Here is a 20,010-nt window from a genome sequence, read left to right as displayed (position 1 = left end):
AACTTGAATAAATAGAATAATCCAGGAAGGGATGTGAGGATTATTTCAACTTTCTCACACTGCTGTGTGGACAATGTGACAATGCAGACAAAAGCTTGATATGTACTCTGTCTGTGGACCCCTTAGATAGTGTTTAACTTCATTCCTCTGCTGGGTCTAAGTTGTCACAGGGACAGAGGTTTCCTAATGAACCCCAAATGACAAGATATTCTGGACGACTACACTACAATACAGATTTATGTAAACACTGCTACCAAAAATAAAAGTAAAACCAGAAATTATCAGGAATTCCTCTGATCATCAGCCCCTTCCTCTCAATTATAAGTGGATGGCTTTACCTGCTTCTATCCACTGCTTCTGGTCGGCTTACATTCCAAAGCAGTTCTTGCCCTTGGTAGGAAGTATATAGAAACACCCTGGTGCCTTTCATACTGTTGATGGCCTGTGGCTCTTGCCCAAATTTCTTGCTTGAATTCTGCTCCCATTACCTAATCCTTATCTTGGGTCCTGATCATCATATCACCAACTGTCTGCTTCTGACATTCTGTCTTGTCTGCCTATTAACCTTCCTGCTCTGATACCTGGCTCTGACTTTCAGTACCAATATACATCCCCTATTGAGATTGTACCCTAATCCCAGATTCCTAACTCTGCTGTGGCCACTGGTTTCTATCAGACCACTTTAATTAGCCTCTGTCCAGGCTCCTTTGTCCTGAATTATGTTTCTTGGTCTAGAACATTGGACTGACACCAATGCCCTCCTTTTATCACTCATGCAGACAGAAATCAACTATTAAAACCTAATGATAAGCAAATGACCTTAATAGCATCAAGTTTTACCTTAGAATACCAATTTCCACTAAGATGTGAAAATGGTTCTGACTTAGTCATCTGTGTTAGGATTTTGGCAGAAGGCCATATGCTAAGTATTCGTGGTCGAACTTCATCAGTTCTGGAATGGTGTGAGAGGGTTACCTAAAAAAAAATACTTGATGAATAAAGGAAATGACATTCAGAAGCATATTCATTAATCATGAGGAGTTTTGCTTCACAATCATATCAAGAGCTAGCATTTACACAGTACTTTAAGGTTTATATAACACTACAAATATTGTCTCATTTTATTATCACATAATTATAGCAGTTAGATGCTATTATCATCCCCATTTTATAGATGAGGAAACTAAGTCAGAGAGTAGTTATGTGACTTGCCCAGGGTCACAAAGCTAGCAAGTATCTGAGACCAATTTTGAATTCAGGTTTTTCCTGATTTGAGACCCAGTGTTCTATCTACTATGCCACCTAGTTTCTCAATAAAATGAGATTAAAATATAAATTATTTTTTGCTGTCATAGTCATCTATGTCTTGTACTTTTATACCTTTCTCTATTATTTAAATATGAATTTAGACTTCTAGATTTTTTTCCAACTTATTTTTCTAACTAGTAAAAATTATTTCTTTCATGAATTTTGAACAGGTTTAAAATTATATATGGCTTGTATCTATACACCACTGCCAAAATTTCTTCTCTTACCATCCAATATTCCAGACACACTTTGACAAAAATGTGGCTTATAAAAAGAAGAGTAAAGTTATTCTTGAAACTTATTTAAGGGAAACAAAGATACTTCTACAAGTAAACTACTTGTTTTGATTCTTCCTGGCCATGAAGTATAATTTAATACAATAATGGAGAGGCAGTTCAATAGATATCAACCATTCCAAGAGCCTAAAAAGTCTTCAAATAGCCTCTAAGCTAATTTTAACAAGGATTCAGAAGCTCTAAGGAGTTTAGTGATTTGAAATGAGGACATAAATAGCTAGCTAAGATATAGGATCTCCAGAAGAGTGGGAGGCTTTGAACCATATAGTAAATTCATTTCTATAGCTAACTGAGAGTCAAATGAAGCAGTCTTAATAAGAGAAAACAACATTTAAGTAGCATAATAGCTTGGAAATTAATTATCTATACTTGTCACTAAGATAAGTAGGGTCATGCGCATGGATTTGGTATTTAACAAGACTTCAAAGTAGTTATGGGACATGTAAACACATAAAAGACAATCTCTGGGGTACTTCTGATTCAGGCCCCAGTATCCCTATATAGCCCCAACATAGTTATGATTCCAATAATGAAATAGCAATAAATGAATAGCTGACAAGATCTAATTGGGGCGGGGAGACAAAAGAAAATTTAAAAATCTAACAATCTAGATGGTGAAAATATATTTGGTGTTTGTTCAAGATAACAATAGTATCCTGGGAATACTCAAGAAATATTAAACCAATACATCCAACCTGAGTAATCCTTGTTCCAGCAATAAAATTTACAGCTGCATTTTTTTCTTCTTCAGTAACCAGGAGTCCATTTAAATGAGTAAGCGTCTTTAATCTGCCAATAACACTTGGTCTCAATGTGGATGGCTTAGGAAAAACAGAGTAAGTTAATTTTGAAAAATATTGCAGATGATATTACACAGGAGAGGGTTTCATTCTTTTCCACATGATTAATACAGTATTAAGTACCACCTTAAAACTTATCTTAAATAACAAAAAGCATTTATTTAATGCTTTGAGGTTTGCAAAATATTTTTACATTTGTTATTTCGTTTGAGCCTCAAAACAACCTTGTGAGGTAGGCACTATTATTATTATTATTCTCTTTTTTTTTCAAAAATGAAGAAACTGAGGCTAAGAAAGGTTAAGTGCCCAGGGTCACAAAGCTAGGACATATTAAAAGCAGGATTTAAATGCTCTAGATATATACCATCTAGTTGACTTAAATAAATGTAGAAAAAGGTGTAAATAAATAAGTCCTAAAGATACAAGTTGAAGTTCAAACTTTATTTTGAACTTTCGAAGCTGTGATGATTGAATTCAGATTCTTCTACAACAGTTAGCCAGTCAATAAACATTTATTAATCACCTGCTATTTGCCAGACACTGTGTTAAATACTGGGGATTCAAAGAAAAACAAAAACAAAACAAACCATCCCCGCATTTGAGGAGTTAACAATATGATACTAAAATGAAGAAAATTATATCATAGAGTATTAAAAATGTGTGCCATAAATTCTACAGGAAGTTTCTTTGATGATTCATTAGGGTTACGATCTCGTGAGAATCATTCTTAATTGGCAACAGAGAAATAGTCTGACTGTGGCCATCCACAGTCACCTTTTATAATAGAAGAATATTCTTCTTTTTGTATTGAATAATAAGGGAATACCAGAATGCTGAATTCAAGAAGATGGAAGTAGGTATATGTAGTTTGATAAGCAGGGAGAGGAAAGAGGAGAAACACTTGTGAATTGCCCTCAGGACTCTGGCAGGGATTAGACTGAAGGTAGTTGATTGATCAGTCTAATATCATGATCATGAGAAAAGGCAAGAGATGCGAGCTATAAATACAGCCTGGAAAGAATACACTGGAAAGAAGGGGCCTGGGAAAGTTAACCACATAAACATTAAACAACAGAACCATGGAACTGAGCATTTTGCTTCTTTAACTCAGTTTTCTAGCCAAGCTTAGGCCATTTTGCACAAGACTCTCCAATCTGATGGAAAGAATACTGATATTATGGTTCTAAAGAACCTTTTTCTTCTCTGAGAGAAGACATATGTATCTAGATTGGTCTGAAGTCAATCCCAGAGAGAGTCTGAAACCATGCCTGCTCTCCCTCTCAAAGTGTGCCAGTCCTCTCTAATGTTCTCACACCACAGCACAGCTGGATCATAGAGTGTGTATAGATTCAAGAATCTGATCAAAAGGGCTTTAAATTAAAAATGAAGGGAGATGGAGAAAATGTTAAATATTTATATCTATATCTATGTCAGTATCTTCATATATATATATATTTTTGTTGTTGTTGTTGTTGTTCAGTTGTTTAGCCATGTCTGATTCTTTGTGACCCCATGAATATTCCCACTATCTCTTGAAGTCTATCCAAGTTCATGTCCATTGTTTCCATGACACTATCTGTCCATCTCATCATCTGCCATCCCCTTTTCCTTTTGCCTTCAATCTTTCCCAACATTAGGGTCTTTTCCAATGGTTATTACAATGCTCACCATATATCCAAAGTACTTAAGCTTCAGCTTCAGTATCTGACCTTCCAGAAGAGTCTGAATTAATTTCTTTAAGTATTCACTGATTTGATCTCCTTGCTGTCTAATGGACTCACAAAAGTCTTCTCTAACACCACAATTCAAAAGGGTCAATTCTGTGGCTTTCAGCTTTCATTACAGTCCAACTCTCATAGCCATACCTTGCTACTGGAAAAACCACAGCTTTCAATATATGGACTTTTGTCAGCAAAGTGATATCTCTGCTCTTCTGCATGCTGTCCAGATTTGCCATAGCTTTTCTTCCAAGCAGCAAGTATCTTTGAATTTAAGAGCTACAGTCACCATCTGCAGTGATTTTTTTCCTTTCCTTTTTTCTCATAAAAGTATTTGATTATTTTCCAGTTACATTTAGAGATAATTTTCAACATTTGTTTTTATAAGATTCATAGTTTCAAATTTTTCTCCCTCCCTCCTCCCCTCCCCAAGACAGCAAGCAATGTTATAGGTTATATATGTACAATCACATTAAACACACTTCTGTATCAGTCATGCTGTGAAAGAATCAGAACAAAAAGTAAAAACCTCAAAAAAGAAAAATTAAAAAATAGAATAGTATGGTTCAATCTGCATCCATATTCCACAGTTCCTTTTCTCTGGATTTGGAGAGCATTTTCCATCATGAGTCCTTTGGAACTATCTTGGACCATTGTATTGCTGAGAAGAGTCAAGTCTATCACAGTTGATCAACACACAATGTTGTTATACTGTGTACAATGTTGTTCTGGTTCTGCTTATCTCACTCAGCATCAGTTCATGTAAGTCCTTCCAGGTTTCTCTGAAATCGGCTCATCTACAGTGATCTTTGAGCCCAAGAATATGAAATCTGACTCTGCTTCCATTTCTTCTCCCTCTATTTGCCAGGAAGTGATGGGGCCAGTTGCCAAGATCTTAGGGTTATTTAAATGTTAATCTTTAAGCTAGCTTTTGCACTCTCCTTTTTCACCCTCATCAAGAGGCTTCTTAATTCCTCTTCACTTTCTGCCATAAGAGTGGTATTGTCTTCATATTTGAGATTGCTGATTTTTCCTGGCAACCTTAATTCTGGCTTTTTATTCATCCAGCCTGGCATCTCACATGCTGTTATATCAGTCACATACACAATACACATTAAATAAATACGGTGACAATATACAACCTTGGTGTACTCTTTTTCCAATCTTAAACTAACCAGTTGTTCCATGTTGCTTCTTGACTTGTATACAGGTTCCTCAGGAGACAATTAAGATGACGTGTTACTCCCATCTCTTTGAGGACTTGCCACATTTTGTTGTGATTCACACAGTCAAAGGCTAGTGTAAGTCAATAAAGCAGAAGTAGACTTTTTTCTGGATCTTCCTTATTTTTTCCACAATCCAATGAATGTTGGATTACACCTGTATTTCTATATTTCTATTATGTCTATATCTACATATCTATTTATCTTTCTATCTATATCTACACCTATATCTATACTTACATCTATGCCTACATTTATATCTACATCTACATCTATACTTATAACCCACACCTATATCTATACCATCACACTCCCATATTTATATCTACATCTATATTTATATCTACATATACATCTCCATCTATACTTACACCTACACCTATGCCTCCATTTATACCTATGTCTACAATTATATCTGTATCTGTCCAGATGCTACAGTTGGACATGTAAGCTTAAAAACCTTGGGAATGGGAGCAATTCACTCCCTTCCTGACCACCAATCATGCTTCCAGTTTAGTCCTAAAGCTATCAACCCAGGAAGCAGCCCCATGCAGATGCAGCCTGACAACTCTTTCTGTGGGTACTGTGGTCACAACTACTGAAGACCCAGAAGAGAAAGTTCTTGGCGTCTAATTCCTTGACATTTTCATATGGCTCAACATTAGAAATGGATATAATTTTAACAATAGAAATGACACTAAAGAATCAGATGCATTACCATTTGCTTTGCTGCTGCACTCTGAGGACCACAGAACCTTTACATCTCACTGATGGCAGGTGTGATGAAGTCATCATGTGCTGTATCCCTCATTAGAATGTGAGTTCCTTGAGAGCAGAAATTATTTGTAGACCTAGTGCTTTTCACACAGTAATCATTTAATAAATAATATTTCATTTATCCATTCACCCAAGAAGGATGGCACAGAGGCATGACATAGTAATTATGGAGGATGTCAATAATCTTGACATCTTGGATGAAAGCAGATAAATTCCCATAAAAAGTATTTTTATTATTTTCTAGTTACATGCAAATATAGTTTTCAACATTTGTTTTCATAAGATTTTTAGTTCCAAATTTTTCTCCCTCCCTCCCTTCCTTTATGCCTCCCAAAGACAGAAAGCAATCTGATATAGGTTGTAGATGTACAATCACATTAAACATATTTCTGCATTAATCATGTTGTGAAAGAAGAATCAGAACAAAAGGAAAAGACCTCAAAAAAGTAAAAACAAAAACAAAGTATAAGCAGTATGGTTCAATATGCATTCAGAATCCATTGTTCTTTTCTCTGGATGTGGAGAATGTTTTCCATCATGAGTTCTTTGGAATTGATTTGGATCATTGCACTGCTGAGAAGAGGAAAGTCTATCATGGTTGATCATCATACAATGTTGCTGTTACTGTGTACAATGTTCTCCTGGTTCTACTCATTTCACTGAGCTGATCAGTCCACTTAAGTCTTTCCAGGTTTAATAATTTAATTTTTCAAAAGGTAGAGGAAGCAATAAAGTGAACTGATATTTAGGATCTGATTGTGACTAGCAAAGAAGAACTAGCTGTTCAAGTAGAAATAATGGAAATGTAAGGAAATTGCCACTTCATGTGCCACAGGTAAGAGTCATACATCTTTGTTTTGAGGACAGCAAATTTCAAAGAGATTTCAACAAAGACAAATAGGGTCCCAGAAACCAAAATCCTACAAGGGCAAGTCATCCTAGAAGAGATGCAAAGTTCTCAAGAATGAAATTCTAAAGACTCAAAGAGAAATAATTCCAAAGAAGGGAAAAGAGAAGAGTGGCCTAAAGGGACAAAATGGTAGATCAGAGGGAATTCACTACTTATTATACATCACACAAACACACACACACACACACACACACACAAACACAATGACACAAGAAGTCAGCACAGTCCTGTAAGAATAATGGCAGGGGGAATTAAGGCAGAGAATGAGTTAGGGCTCTCATGCAATGAATGCTAAGGTGAACCAAAAGGACTTTATTAGTTATGTTAGAGTTATGAGGAAGATCAAAGGGATGAATGAGAATATATGGAGTGATGATAATAAATGTTCAGAAGGCTGAACTACTCAATTCTTATTCTCATACTGTTTCTCAGGCCAGGAACTTGGTCTTCAGAATGAAGATAGAAAAAGATGATTAGTAGAGAGCTGACACCCAAAGGAGATCATAATAGAACACTTATCTTCCATTAGTGAGTTCAAGTTGCCAAAACTACTTCCTAGAGCATTTAAAGAAATGGCAGATGAGACTGCTCAGCATCTCTCAGTTATATTTGAAAAATCATAAAAAACGTAAAACTTTAACTAGAGAAGGGCAAACACTCTAATTTTCACAATTGGAAAAAGTGGACTCCTCCAACTATGGGACTATATACTGGGCTTTGATTCCTAAATTAATTATTTTTTAAAATTTTTTTGGTGAGGCAATTGGGGTTAAGTGACTTGCCCAGGGTCACACAGCTAATAAGTGTCAAGTATCTGAGGCCGGATTTGAACTCAGGTCCTCCTGCATCCAGGACTGGTGCTCTATCCACTGCGCCACCTAGCTGCCCCTAAATTAATTATTAAAGAGATGGTTTGTGACCAGCTAGAAAGGGAAGTAGGTGGCGACCACTAAGAGCTATCATGGCTTCATCAAGAATAAGTCACTCAGACTAATATTATTATCTTTAGTGAGAGGGCTAAGGACTTTGGAGATCAGGGGAATACCACAGTCACAATAAGCCTGCATTTTAGTCAAACATTTACCAAAGTCTCTTACACAATTTTCTAAACAAGACAGAAATGTAGGCTAGATGAGAAGTACAGTTAAATTTGAAACTAGTTAAGTTAGGCATGAATAGATTGATATTATCCTGGTGGAGGGGTGGAATATCAATAGAAGTGCTTCAAATCTATCAGTACTTGGCCTTGGTTTATCTAATACAAAAATAGGATGGATTACTAACCCAGGCATATGACAGTCGGCATTCAAAAGATTTATTAGCTAGACCACTGGGTCAAACCTAATGAGTTGAAAAAAACCCTAATGAGATGAAATTTGAAAGGGATAAATATAAAGTTCTATATTTAGATTTTTAAAAATCAGCTTTACAAGTGAAGCATGGCCTCACAACAATGTGTATGAAAATTATGAGGGTTTTAATATACGAGTTCAATAGAAGTTCACAGTGTGACATGATGCCCAAAATGCTATATTATGTCAAGCATTCTGTAAAACAATATAAATGTGCACTATATAAATGAGCTATTATTATTAGGCTTCATTCAGAAGGAGTAATGTTCAGAATGAAGAAAGTTACTCTAGTCAGACCACTTCTGGATATTCTATGTTCAGTCCTAAAACTATATCCTGGAAGGGACTCTGAGAAACTACATCTTATCTCCAAATGCTTGCTTTTTCCCTTGCTAGAAGAGGGAGCATGGGCAGGCTGGTAAGAGGAACTAGAGATGATGCTGGATAAGGATTGTTGAAGGAAATGGGTATGGTTAGCCTGGGAAAGAGAATATTGAGAGGATTCAAAAAGCTGAATTAGGTCAGTGGGTAGAAACTGCAGAGAAGCAGATTTTGATTTGATTGAAGGAATAATTTCTTAAAAATTAGAGGTGTTCAAAAGTAGAATTACTTCTCCAGGAAGTAGTAATGTGTTCCCTATCATGGAAGTCTTCATGTAGACATTAGATAAGTATTTTGTCAGGAGGTTGTAGAGAACATTTGGAATTATGAATGTGTAGGGATTAAATATCATAATAATATTTTCACAACATCATAAACAAATTTGAGAGAACTATAGTGCTTTATACCAGAAAAGAAATCTGAGACTTATCCTAGCAGAAACATTTGATTAATTTGACTACTAAATTGAATTCGTTTTGTCAAACACTTGGAATCAAATCTTAAGAAAAGAAAAATAGTCTGTTGGTTTCTTAACAAAAAACCATAGAACGGTTGCACTGAAACACAACTGATAGTTATTTTGCTTATCATAAGGGAACAGAATGTTTTAAAATAAATCTATCTGATGCATACCTTCTGCCATGGATTATGTCGAATATCAAGACTGAGAAGGTTTGAAGTATGCTTGCATAAAAGATTAATTTCATCTCCAGTTTTTTTCAGCTGATTCCAGCTTAAGTCTAAGTATTTCAATTTCACGAGACCTCGAAATCCTTCAAGAGTGATCACGTGGTTATGGCTTGCATCCAAATATTCAAGATTATACTGAAAAAAGATGTACAATAATAGTGTTGCTACTACTGCTAAAACATAAGTATTTACAGTAATACTGTTCTTTTTCCCATATTCAAAGAGCCTTATAACTGTTGGAAGGTTAATCCTCATAATAATACCAATAAATGAATTCTTCCAAAGAACTTTCAGAATTTCATTATAGACATTTTATTATTTTTTTATTCTACTCTTGTGAGATAAAGAAGCAAGTTGTTTTAATTCACTTTTTAATTTTTAAAAAATAATAAACATTTTTATAGTTCTGAGTTCCAAATCTTATCCCTCCTTCCCTCCCCCCTCCTTGAGGTGGTAAGCAATCAGAGGAGTTATACATGTAATTCATTTTTGTAAGGAGTAAAGACACACTTCTTCAACTCTAATCCATTTTATACCATGTTTTATATTTCATATAACCTTGTAAAACATATTCTATGTTTTAAAGAGGTAAAAACAGAGACAGATAAGTTACACTTTGTACTACAATTAACTTTTAAATAACTACCTCTGTGGTTTTGGGCAAGTCATTTAATTTCTCTGGGCCTCAGTTTCCACATCTGTAAAAAGGGAGGTGGAATAGATGACCCCTAAGGGCTCTTTCCAGATTGAAATCCTTTGACCCTAAGACTCTAGGTATAATGACTCCAAATCTCTGTTCAGCAGACAGAACTACTAGAAAATCATTTTATATCTTTTAAAAATAGAACTATTGAAGTACCCTCAGACAAGAGAGATATGATTTCCTGCAGCCTCAGAATCATCAGTAACTCTCCTTATCTCTCACCTCCCTGTATCCAAGCTGTTGCCAAAGCCTCTCAATTTCACCTTTGCAACATCTCTCAAACATGACCCCTTCTCTCCTCTGACACTCACACCATTTAGTGCAGGCCTTCATCACCTCATGTCTGGATTATTGCAATAGTCTTCTCGTAGAGTCTCTCCCAACTCCAATCCATCCTCCATTCTGCTACTAACATGATTTTCCTAAAGCACAGGTTCTATCATGTCATTCCCCTATTCCATAAACTCCAGTGGTTCCCTATTGTATGAGATGATGGACTTGAGTCAGTTCTGTATGAAATGATGGATTTGATTCAGATTAAACTCTAAGGATGAGGTCTGGAAGATACCCCCCCCCCAGTATAGTTAGTTTCTCTGTCTTTGTCTAAAAGTTTTATTGCTTGTCAGTTCTCACTGTCTCCTTTAAGTTTTATTACCAATTAACACTATTTACTTTACTTCTGCTTAGTCTCCCCACTTGTCAGCTACATCTTAGTTTTATGGCCTGTAATAAAAATCGTGTCTCTGGCCTATCTGGAATCCATCACATATCAGAACCCCATGAATTAACTGCAATCAGATAAGGGAGTGATTTCTGCCTCCCCTTTTTCACATTCCTAAGCCTGATATCAGCCCCTGGTTGGTACTCATCCCCCCCCCTTCCCTCTTCCTTTGGTTTGACCTAGTTTCTCCCTCCCCTTTTCTCCCTTACACGTATGCATGTTTCTATACATTGATCACAAGCTAAGCATGCACCCTCTGTGAGACAGGATTGGATGTTAGATTGTGAGCTCACCCAGTGTACATGAGGACTCCCCTCCCCAAAATTCCTATAAAAATCCAAAACATGAGTCTATTATTGCAACTCAATCTCAGTCATTGAGTTTGCCCATTCTCATGAGAATGTAATAAATCTGTCTCTGCTTGACTTGGTGGTCTCCTCAAGTTATTTGGGTAAATTGAGGCAGTTTGTCCCAAACACCTATCATCTCCAGGATAAAATCCTCTGCTTGGTGCACAGAGCCCTTCATAACCAGGCCCCTTCCTATCTTTCCAGTCTTCTTCTACCTCACCCCGTCATACTCTGCAATTCAGTGACACTTGTCTTATTTTGCTCCTTTCGTCCATCTCTGGACTCTGAGCCTCTTCCCTGGATGTCCTCCAGGTCTGGAATTTTCTCCCGCCTCATACTTACTTCCTGACTTCTCTAGCTTCCTTTCAATCACAATTAAAGTCCCAACTTCTACAAGGAGCCTTTCCTAATACTCCTTACTGCAAGTTTCTTCCTTCTTATGGTTGATTCAGTTTTTCCTCTATGTATCTTGCCTATACATGGGTGCTTTTTCTATTTGAATACCAGTTCCTTGATAGTAGGGACAAGTTTGGTATTTCTTTGTATCTCCAGTGTTTAGTATAGTACTTAGCACATAATAGGTGTTAATAAATGCTTATTGACTAACAGTACAGGATGCTAAATGATAGGTTTGGTACATTTTGGCTACTGTAATCAATCAACAAGTATTTATTAAGCACCTACTATGTGCCAAGCATAGTTCTAGATGTTGTGGAAAGAACTACTAAGAATAAAACAATTCCCATTCACAAGGAGTTTATATTCTAATGTAAGAGACAGCAAGTACCTATATAAGTATTTCTATCATAAAAATAAAGTGAATAAATACAATATATGCAAAGCAAATAAATAGGAGACAGTTTTGGAGGGAGGGTACCAGTAATGAGGGAATCAGGAAAGGCTGCATGAAGAAGAAGGTGCTTTACCAGCACCTGCCCTTGCTCTGACATTTGGGCTTCTGTGTGTGCAGGAGCACAGGGCATGTCCTTCATCTCCCTTCCTGGGAGCCTCTCTGGGTTTCAGTGGTGAGACTTCTAGTGCATGAAGGGCTCAAGCTTAGTTAGGCAGGTAGTGATTTCAGGCAGGCTCCCAAGTTTGATCTTTTGGCCTATATTCCTCCCAATCAAACAGGATGTGAATGGTCCTGCATCTTTAACAAGAATCCAGAGTTGCTACAGTCTCAAATTGCTCTTGGTCATCTATTGTCACTACTGGGGTCAAGGGCCTGATGAATAGTTTTATTTAGAATAAAAATTGGTACCATTTGTAGACCTTCAGTGATGTATAGAGCTAATGAAAAGGTTTGTAAGTATGGGCCCAAATGAATGGCTTCCAAAAACAAGTCATGCCCAGAAAGGTTTCTTGTAATAGCCTCATTCAATCTCATCCCTACCCATCTCCCCATGAAAAGAATTCTTGGGCATTACATGAAAATCAGTCACACATGTGTAGGTGCCTTTGGCAGGGTCCACAGTATGACTGAATGACCTCTATTGCTTTCAGTTCTTCAAGATAACTTTCAGTATAGTCATATGTGAGAGTGAGGATACACATGGGGTTTTATGAGAGTAGAATCCATAAATCCCCCAAAATGATATGCTGAGTGAATATGTGCATGAAATTATGAAATATAAAACTCATGACCCAAGTGTCATCAGCTGGTAGTAAAGATAACAATTGTTCTGTTGGTACAGGGGTACTTAACTTGGAGTCAACTGTATTCCAATATTATTGTTTTCCTTTATAATCCTATGTGTTTTGTTTTATGTACTGTATGCCAATTGTCTAGGACACAAAAGAGGTTAAGAACCCCGTGCTAGAGAAAGACATAACATCTGAGGTACAGCTTTAAATTAGGACATTCTGCCTGCCTGCCTGCCAGATGGGGCACTGTGGGGTCTGTAGGTACAGATAAAATAGAAGGCAAATGGGCCTGCTAGATCCTGAAAGGATTTAGTTTAATAAGATATCCTGGAAGAGCAGGTGGGTAGCCCAAGGGAGAAGGCTCCCCATCTTCATGGGTGTTTACCACCACAATGCAGCCCTGATTACTGGCTCAGGGAAGACTGGCAACATGGTTCAAAGAAATCACTGGCCAGGGTCATTGGGATGAAAGGAAAGACTGAAGGGGGCTGGGCCTTTCCTGATTAAGGGTTTATTGGATGCAGGTTTTACAGATCCATTGTGATAGTATTATGATGAACCCACAGGCATAAGAGCTTTCAAATTAACTAGCTGGAGGACATTCCATATTCCTCTGGGTTTTTCTGTTGGTCTGTTATGGCAGAAACGAATCATTTTTAATTACTCGTTTGGGAAAGAAGAAAGAGAAGGGGGTGCTACACATTACAGTACACATCTTTATCCGTGAATAATTTCCCCATGAGGCACTGGCAGAGTTCCCTTGTGGAAGAGCTATGAGGTCCTGGGAAAAACAGATTTGCCACTTTTGATGTTTGGGACCACTTTTCCTAAAATCCTCTCCTCCTCTGAACTCTCCTAATTCTTGAAAGGGCACTGCCATCCTTCCAGTCACTTGGTGTGTGACCTTGGAGTCATCTTCAACTCCTTACTCTCCCTCACCCCACATGGTTAATCAGTGGCCAAGTCCTGTTAAGCCTGCCCAAGGCTCTGTCTCTAGCCCTCTTCACTTCTCTATTTGAATTTTCTCTTTCAACAGGGTTTAATTACCATCTCTATGCAGATGACTCAAAGATCTAGCCCCAAACTCTTTCCCGAGCATCAGTCTTATAACACATTTCAAACCAAACGATCTGGAAACATCTCAAGCTCAAAATGTCCAATCAGAATTCATCTTTATTCCTAGATCACTCCTCTTTCAAACATCCTCTATTTCTGTTGAAAGTGCTACTATTCTTCCAGTATTTCAGCCTCATAATCTCAGCACTATCCATGACTCCACATTCTCTTACTGCACAACAGGCTAAGACAGAAAAGAGGAAAGAATAGCAAAGAGATAAAAATAATATTAAGATAGTCACGAAGGAAACAAAGGATGGGACATAACGAATGGAGAGGAAGGAAATGAAGAAATAAAAGGGATTTTGGAAGCCATGGAGTCCATCCAATTCCCTTATTTTGCAGAAGAGGAGAGCGAGGTTAAGAAGTTATGTGACAGGGCAGCTAGATGGCACAGTGGATAGAGCACCAGTCCTAGAGTCAGGAGTACCTGAGTTCAAATCCAGTCTCAGACACTTAATACTTAACTAGCTGTGTGACCCTGGGCAAGTCACTTAACCCCAATTGCCTCACTAAAAAAAAAAAAAAAAAAGAATGAAAGAAGTTATGTGACTTGCCTAAGGTTACACAGTAGTGTTTGAGATAGGATTTTACCCCAGAAGTTCCAAGATCATCGAGGTGCCAGAATCTTATTTATAAACCTAATTTGACTATTACAAAAGGATGAATTTATTTTATTTAAAGAAAGTAATCCCAGAAAAAATGATTTCTTACCAAATAGTACACATCATCTAAGCATGTAAATTCATTGAAGCTGATGATAAGTTTTTGGAGCCCTGTTAACTTGGAAAGATCCCTCAATTTATTCAAGCTGTTTCCATGTAGATTTAGACTCTAGAATAAGAGTAAAAAGAAAATTAAATATTATATTAAATTTAATTCTATTGAAATTATTATTTTCTATGATATTAATAGCCAATTATTAAATTAGGATTAAGGTTTTAAACTTCCTATTTCTTCATTCAGGAACCAGCCTCTGCAGGTCATTCAGTCAGTCCCTGAGGGTCACAGCTGACAGATGAGATTGCTCAAATCCTCTGAGTATATGCCAGATCCCACCCAACCAGAAGATCTTAGGAAATAAGTCTATGCCATTGCAGCTCCCATATTGTGGTCTAGGGTAACCCAGTTTCTGCAAGAACAAACCAAGGAGTGGTCTGGGTAGACAAGGATTCCTTTATCCAGATTGCTGGAGGCAACTAGCTGAGTTGCATGATCAAGTCACATTCTCAGCAGGAGGACCTGATGATTTTTAGCCCACCTTCTCATTAATGTCTACCCCCTCATTAATTATTCACCAATCAGGGTTGATTTTCACCTGTCAGAGGCACCTCCTTTTCAAAAGGTATTTAAGCATTAAGTGATCTTTTTTCCTTGGTTATTGAGAGAGATGGTTTTATCTTTGGTTACTGAGAGAAACCAATGATCATCAATTTATTATTAGCTAGCCTAATTAAGAAATCATTAATCGGAAATTCTGTTTCTCAAGATTTTCATCCATCACACTATACTACTTTAATCCTTTTAAAAATTAAAGAATTAAATTCTATAATATTACAAAAACTGTCAAAATTTTGAATTATAAAAGTTTAATAGTGTATTCAAAAATATTTATAGCAGCTCTTTTAGTTGTGGCAAAGAATTTGAAAATGAGGGGATGCCCATCAAATAGAGAATGGCTGAACACATTGTGGTATATGATTGTGATGGAATACTATTGTGCTATAAGAAATGACAAACATGATGATTCAGAAAAACCTGGGAAGACTTACATGTACTGATGCAAAGTGAAATCAGCAGAACCTAAGGAGAACACTCTACACAGTAACAACAATATTGTGATCAACTGTGAATTACTTAGCTATTCTGATCAGTCCAAGACAATTCTGAAATACTTATGATGAAAAATGTAATCTACCTCCAAAGAAAGAACTGATGAAGTCTGAATGCAGATGGAGGCATAATTTTTCCACTCTCTTTTTCTTGCTTTTTTTTTTGCAACATGGCAAGTATGGCAATATGTTTTCTATGATTTCACATATAACTGTTATCACATTTCTTTCCTTCACAATGGATCAGGGAATGGTAGAAAGAAGAGAATTCAGAACTCAACATTTTAGAACATGAAAGTTAAAATACATTTTAAAAAATTCTGTAAAATATTGAGTATTATAAATTATCAAGTATAAGTATTTTTGGAATTAAGTAGTTGATCATTTGAGATATATAATGATACTTTATTTATATTTAATATAATAACTTAAAAGGTAAAAAAAATGCAATAGAAAAACATTAAAGGACTGAATTCTCTTCCTGACCTATTAAATCTTCATTGAATCTTTGATCCTTTTTTAAAAAATTACTTTTTATTGTGAACTTAACAAACATGTTAAGAATTAAGAATTAAGTTAAGGATATTTCAATGCAAGGTAGTTGGTTTTACATTGACCTAATAATAGAAAAGCAGATAGGAAAAGGAGGTATTAAGCTAGTTTAAAATGCTACAATGTCAGCAAGGTAATCCCTTTATGAAATAGGAATTAATTTTTTTGAATGAATCAAAAAGGGAAAAACAGGATTAGGCTTCAGGGTGAAATTTAAAAGTTAGTTCAGTGAATCCAAGAGGAGCCCAATTCCAAATAGAAGAAGCAGAAATAGCAGAGATCTTGAGAAAGGGAAATATATACATAAGAAATCATATGGATCTGAGAAAGCAAAAGTATAGACAAAGACAATCACCATAATGAAAGGAGCTAGGACTGGGCTGTGGGCATCAATCTTGCATGAGATATATTGGGAAAGAAGCTGTGTCACTAAAATCATGAACTACAGACTTCAAGGCAATTATGCTCTATCACCTTTACCCCCTTTAACCTCTTAATGAGAAGTTTTTTCCTTTGAGCATGGGGAGAAATTTGTTTACCTTTCTTTGTTTTAAATGTTTACTTTTTCTTTATAAATAGTGGTAATCACTAGCAATTACTATCATAGTTTATACTTCTTGGGAATAGAAGTGGGAGGAATCAGCTAGAGTGAAACATTCCCAAAGAGACAGAGATGGTTCTAAATATTGAGGTGTTTTGCTAGAAGCCCTCTCTATAGCTGGGTGCTCAGAGCTAATAAAAAAAAAGATAAAAGAGAATTATGTAACTTTTGATCCTACTTCCTAGAGTAGAGTTTATGTTGGGAAAACCCAGCTGGGAAAAGTCAGTAGTAGATGAAAGGGCACTATCCCTTTTTTTTTTTTTTAAATGGGGCAATGGGGTTAAGTGACACAGCTAGTAAGTGTCAGCACTATCCCTTTTAAAACTGCCACACAAAGACGAGAAAAGAAGATTTTTATATGAAATTGAACTTTTATTATGAAATCAAAAATTTAACATAATAGGTAAAATTTTGCTCTGCTTGTGTACATCCCCTACTGAACTTGCATCTACTCTCTTCCATGCATTTTAAAGCAAATGTTCCATTCAGGTTCTTTTCTTTTTTTTCTTGAATCACTGCTCACTAACTCCACTCCCAATATTTCCTCTCACCCTGAAATAGAAACCCTCTCATAACAAATATAGTGAGACTAGCCACATTACCATATTGGACATGTATTGTTTCACAATACACCTTTAGTCTTTTGTACACATGGGTTCTCTCTGCTGACTTCAATCTCTTTGAGGTACATGCCTAGTAGTGTGGTGTGACTGGATCAAAGATATTCATGATTTAATGAAAATTCTGATTTAGTTCAAAATTGGTTTTAAGAATTGCTAGGCCAGTTCACAGCTTCACCAACATGCATTAATGTGTGTCTTCTCTTATAACATCTCCAACAATTGCTATTTTCCTTTTCTGTCATCTTTGTTAATTTAACAGAGATGGGGGATAGAGTCACAGGAGTAAGGAACAGAGGGAAGGCCAGTTTGGCTGGATTGCACTGTGTGGAAGGAGTAGTAATGTCCAGTGATATTGGAAGACAGGTTGGGGCCAGGTTGGGAAAAGCTTTAAAAGCTATTTTATTCTAGAAGGCAATAGGAAGCCACTAGAGTTGGTTGAATAGGATGTCACATGGTCATATCCATTCTTAAGAAAAATTGCTTTGTCAGAAGCTTGTAGAAAGGAATGGAGTTGGAAGAAATGAATCTGGGAGGCCAGTTAAGAAGCTTTTTCAATAATCTAAGTGAGAAGTAATAAGGACCCAAATTAAGGTGGAAGCTAAATGAGTGGAGAAAAACTAATGGAGAAGAAGAGTTGGAAATGTTGGGGAAGTAGAAATGGCAAGATTTGGCAACTGACTGGCTAAGTGAGATGAGGATTTAAGGATAAGGCTGAGATTATGAACCTGGGAGACCAGAAAGATGGTGGTGCCTTGATAGAAACAGGGAAGTTTGCAAGGTGGGGGGGAGGGGGGTGTAAATAATAAATTCTGTTTTAAACATGTTAGATTGCATACTGGAAGAGCCAGTGTGAAATGTCCAATAGGCAATCAGTCATAAAGGACTGAAGCACAGGGGAGAGCCTGGAGCTGTATATGTAGATCTAGTAATCACATGAATAGAGATGATAGTTAAACCCATGAAGTTACTGAGATAATGGATGGAGAAGAGAAGAGGGCTGGGGACAGAACCTTGGAGAACATCCAGAGTTAGGGGAAATAATGTAGATGATGAGCTAGCAAAGAAGGAGTGATCAGATAAGTAGATAGTAAACCAGGAGAGAGAAACAAGTATCTCTGAGGAGAGGGTGATCAAAGCTATCAAATGCAACAGATAGGTCAAGAAAGATTTTGGTTGAAGAAAAAATCATGAGAAAAGTCCTTTTTGATATATTTCTACTTCTGTAGTGATGGTGACTGACAACTGATTAAAAATGGGGGTGCTAAGGGCATTAAGTATTACATTTTTAAACTGTCTAGAAATATTAACGTTGATACTTTATATGTGAGATCTTTGCCCATTGACCAATACAGACATTCTATCAGAGGAACAAAATCACATTAATTTTGACATTCTTGCTATATATGAAACTTAAAAAAAGGAATGGAAGGAGAGTTCATAGGTTCCCCTTGTAGAAGAAAATAAAGAAGTTGGTGTATCTGGCTTTATTGGGATTTAGAGCCAGTAGGGACCTCAGAGATTATTCATCCAATCTCTTATTTTATGAGTCACAGGACCACAAATTTAGAACAAGAAGTAACCTTTGCAGTCATCTTGTCCAACCTCTCTTTTTACAGAAGATGAAATTGAGGGCTAGAGATTTAGTTAAGCATCTGCCAAGGTTACATGAATACTACATTGGGAGTACTGTTTTTTCCACTCTTACAACAGTAGGATAAAAGGGGCCAGAGTGAATAGGCAGCATCTTAGAGAACATGAGGTAGTACAAGATGGAATAATATAGGAAGAGCCTGCTCATCACATCTCTTAATCAGCCCCTAGACTCAGTCTTAGGTTATAGGCATTAGACAATGGTGATCCTCAAGTGTCTCCTCAGAATTCTGAAGAATGGTGTACAGATTGCTTTTCTCAGGTTCTAGGCTATAGACAAAAGGCTAAGGCTGGTGAATTACTTCATGGACTACTACCACATCAAAAGCTCAGACATGGCAAAATATGCCAATTTATAAAGCAACTGATATTACTTCAAGTTTGTCCATACTTATATCTATGACTATGAGGAAAGAAAGAGAGCCTTTGTGGACTATTTTCCAGGACATGTCTGGTGACTTGGATGACGTTGGTATAAAGAACTCCTGGGTGAGGAACTTCTCTCCAAATACATGCTGGCACCTTCTCTGCAACTTGTATTCTTCTTATTTTTGCAGGGAAATGAGGGTTAAGTGACTTGCCCAGGGTCTCAAAGTTAGTAAATATCAAGTATCTGAGGCCAGATTTGAACTCAGGTCCTTCTGAATCTAGGGCCAGTGCTTTATCCACTGAATCACCTAGCTGTCCCACTGATCTCTCTCTCTCTCTCTCTCTCTCTCTCTCTCTCTCTCTCTCTCTCTCTCTCTCCCTCCCTCCCTCCCTC

The 20,010-nt window shown here is 36.8% G+C and overlaps 1 protein-coding gene across 1 annotated transcript in view; it reads right to left on the bottom strand.

Annotated features, from left to right (window-relative positions):
* LRRC9 (leucine rich repeat containing 9) overlaps positions 1–20,010 on the bottom strand; it is a 147,163-nt gene that overhangs the window by 72,830 nt on the left and 54,323 nt on the right. The window contains exons 18-21 of the mRNA XM_043986519.1: positions 14,704–14,823; positions 9,399–9,590; positions 2,300–2,425; positions 841–975 (exon numbers count right to left, since the gene is read on the bottom strand). Of these exons, the coding sequence (XP_043842454.1) occupies positions 841–975; positions 2,300–2,425; positions 9,399–9,590; positions 14,704–14,823 (573 nt within the window). The remainder of the gene's footprint in view (positions 1–840; positions 976–2,299; positions 2,426–9,398; positions 9,591–14,703; positions 14,824–20,010) is intronic.

The sequence above is a fragment of the Dromiciops gliroides genome, chromosome 2 (assembly GCF_019393635.1).
Source record: "Dromiciops gliroides isolate mDroGli1 chromosome 2, mDroGli1.pri, whole genome shotgun sequence".
NCBI classification, from domain to species: domain Eukaryota; kingdom Metazoa; phylum Chordata; class Mammalia; order Microbiotheria; family Microbiotheriidae; genus Dromiciops; species Dromiciops gliroides.
The sequence above is the reverse complement of the archived record's forward strand: the minus strand, read 5'-3'. Positions and strand labels throughout refer to the sequence as shown.